At 46.0% G+C, this 461-nt stretch overlaps 1 protein-coding gene across 1 annotated transcript in view; it reads left to right on the top strand.

Moving 5' to 3' along the window:
* Positions 1-249: 249 nt before the first annotated feature.
* The window catches only part of LOC105455734, a gene marked incomplete at its 3' end in the record, with an annotated part of 5,476 nt that continues 5,264 nt past the window's right edge, over positions 250-461 (top strand). Inside the window, exon 1 of the mRNA XM_011699273.1 lies at positions 250-360. Coding sequence (XP_011697575.1) covers positions 250-360 — 111 coding nt within the window. The remainder of the gene's footprint in view (positions 361-461) is intronic.

Raw genomic sequence — 461 nt, 5'->3', positions numbered from 1 at the left:
AGGACGTAATCGAGAGAAAGATTACCGCGCTTCAAAATAATATGCAAATGCTGATTAACGAGCTTCGAAAGTCGATTCAAGAAACGTATCATCGCGCTGAATAGAAAAGACTCGAACATGCCGAAAAAGAAAAGTCTCGAAAAGCAGCAGCTGATCGAGGAACTGCACGCTCCCGCGAGAAGAAATTTTCCACGAAGACGCGTCATAGTTTGCGGATACGATGACCTGTGGCAGGCGGATGTGGTCGAGATGCGTCCTTATACGCGATTCAACAGAGGTTACCACTACATTCTCACCGTTATCGATGTGCTGAGTAAGCATGCATGGGCCGTACCTCTCAAGGCCAAGAGCGGAAGTGATGTGACTAAAGCGATTGCAGAGATAATTCGACACGATGGGAGATGCCCGAAAAATTTACAAACTGATAGGGGAAAGGAATTTTATAACGTCAACGTGCAGAA

This window comes from Wasmannia auropunctata, unplaced genomic scaffold (assembly GCF_000956235.1).
Source record: "Wasmannia auropunctata unplaced genomic scaffold, wasmannia.A_1.0 LD335866.1, whole genome shotgun sequence".
NCBI lineage: Eukaryota > Metazoa > Arthropoda > Insecta > Hymenoptera > Formicidae > Wasmannia > Wasmannia auropunctata.
This window is presented reverse-complemented; position numbering and strand designations above follow the sequence as displayed.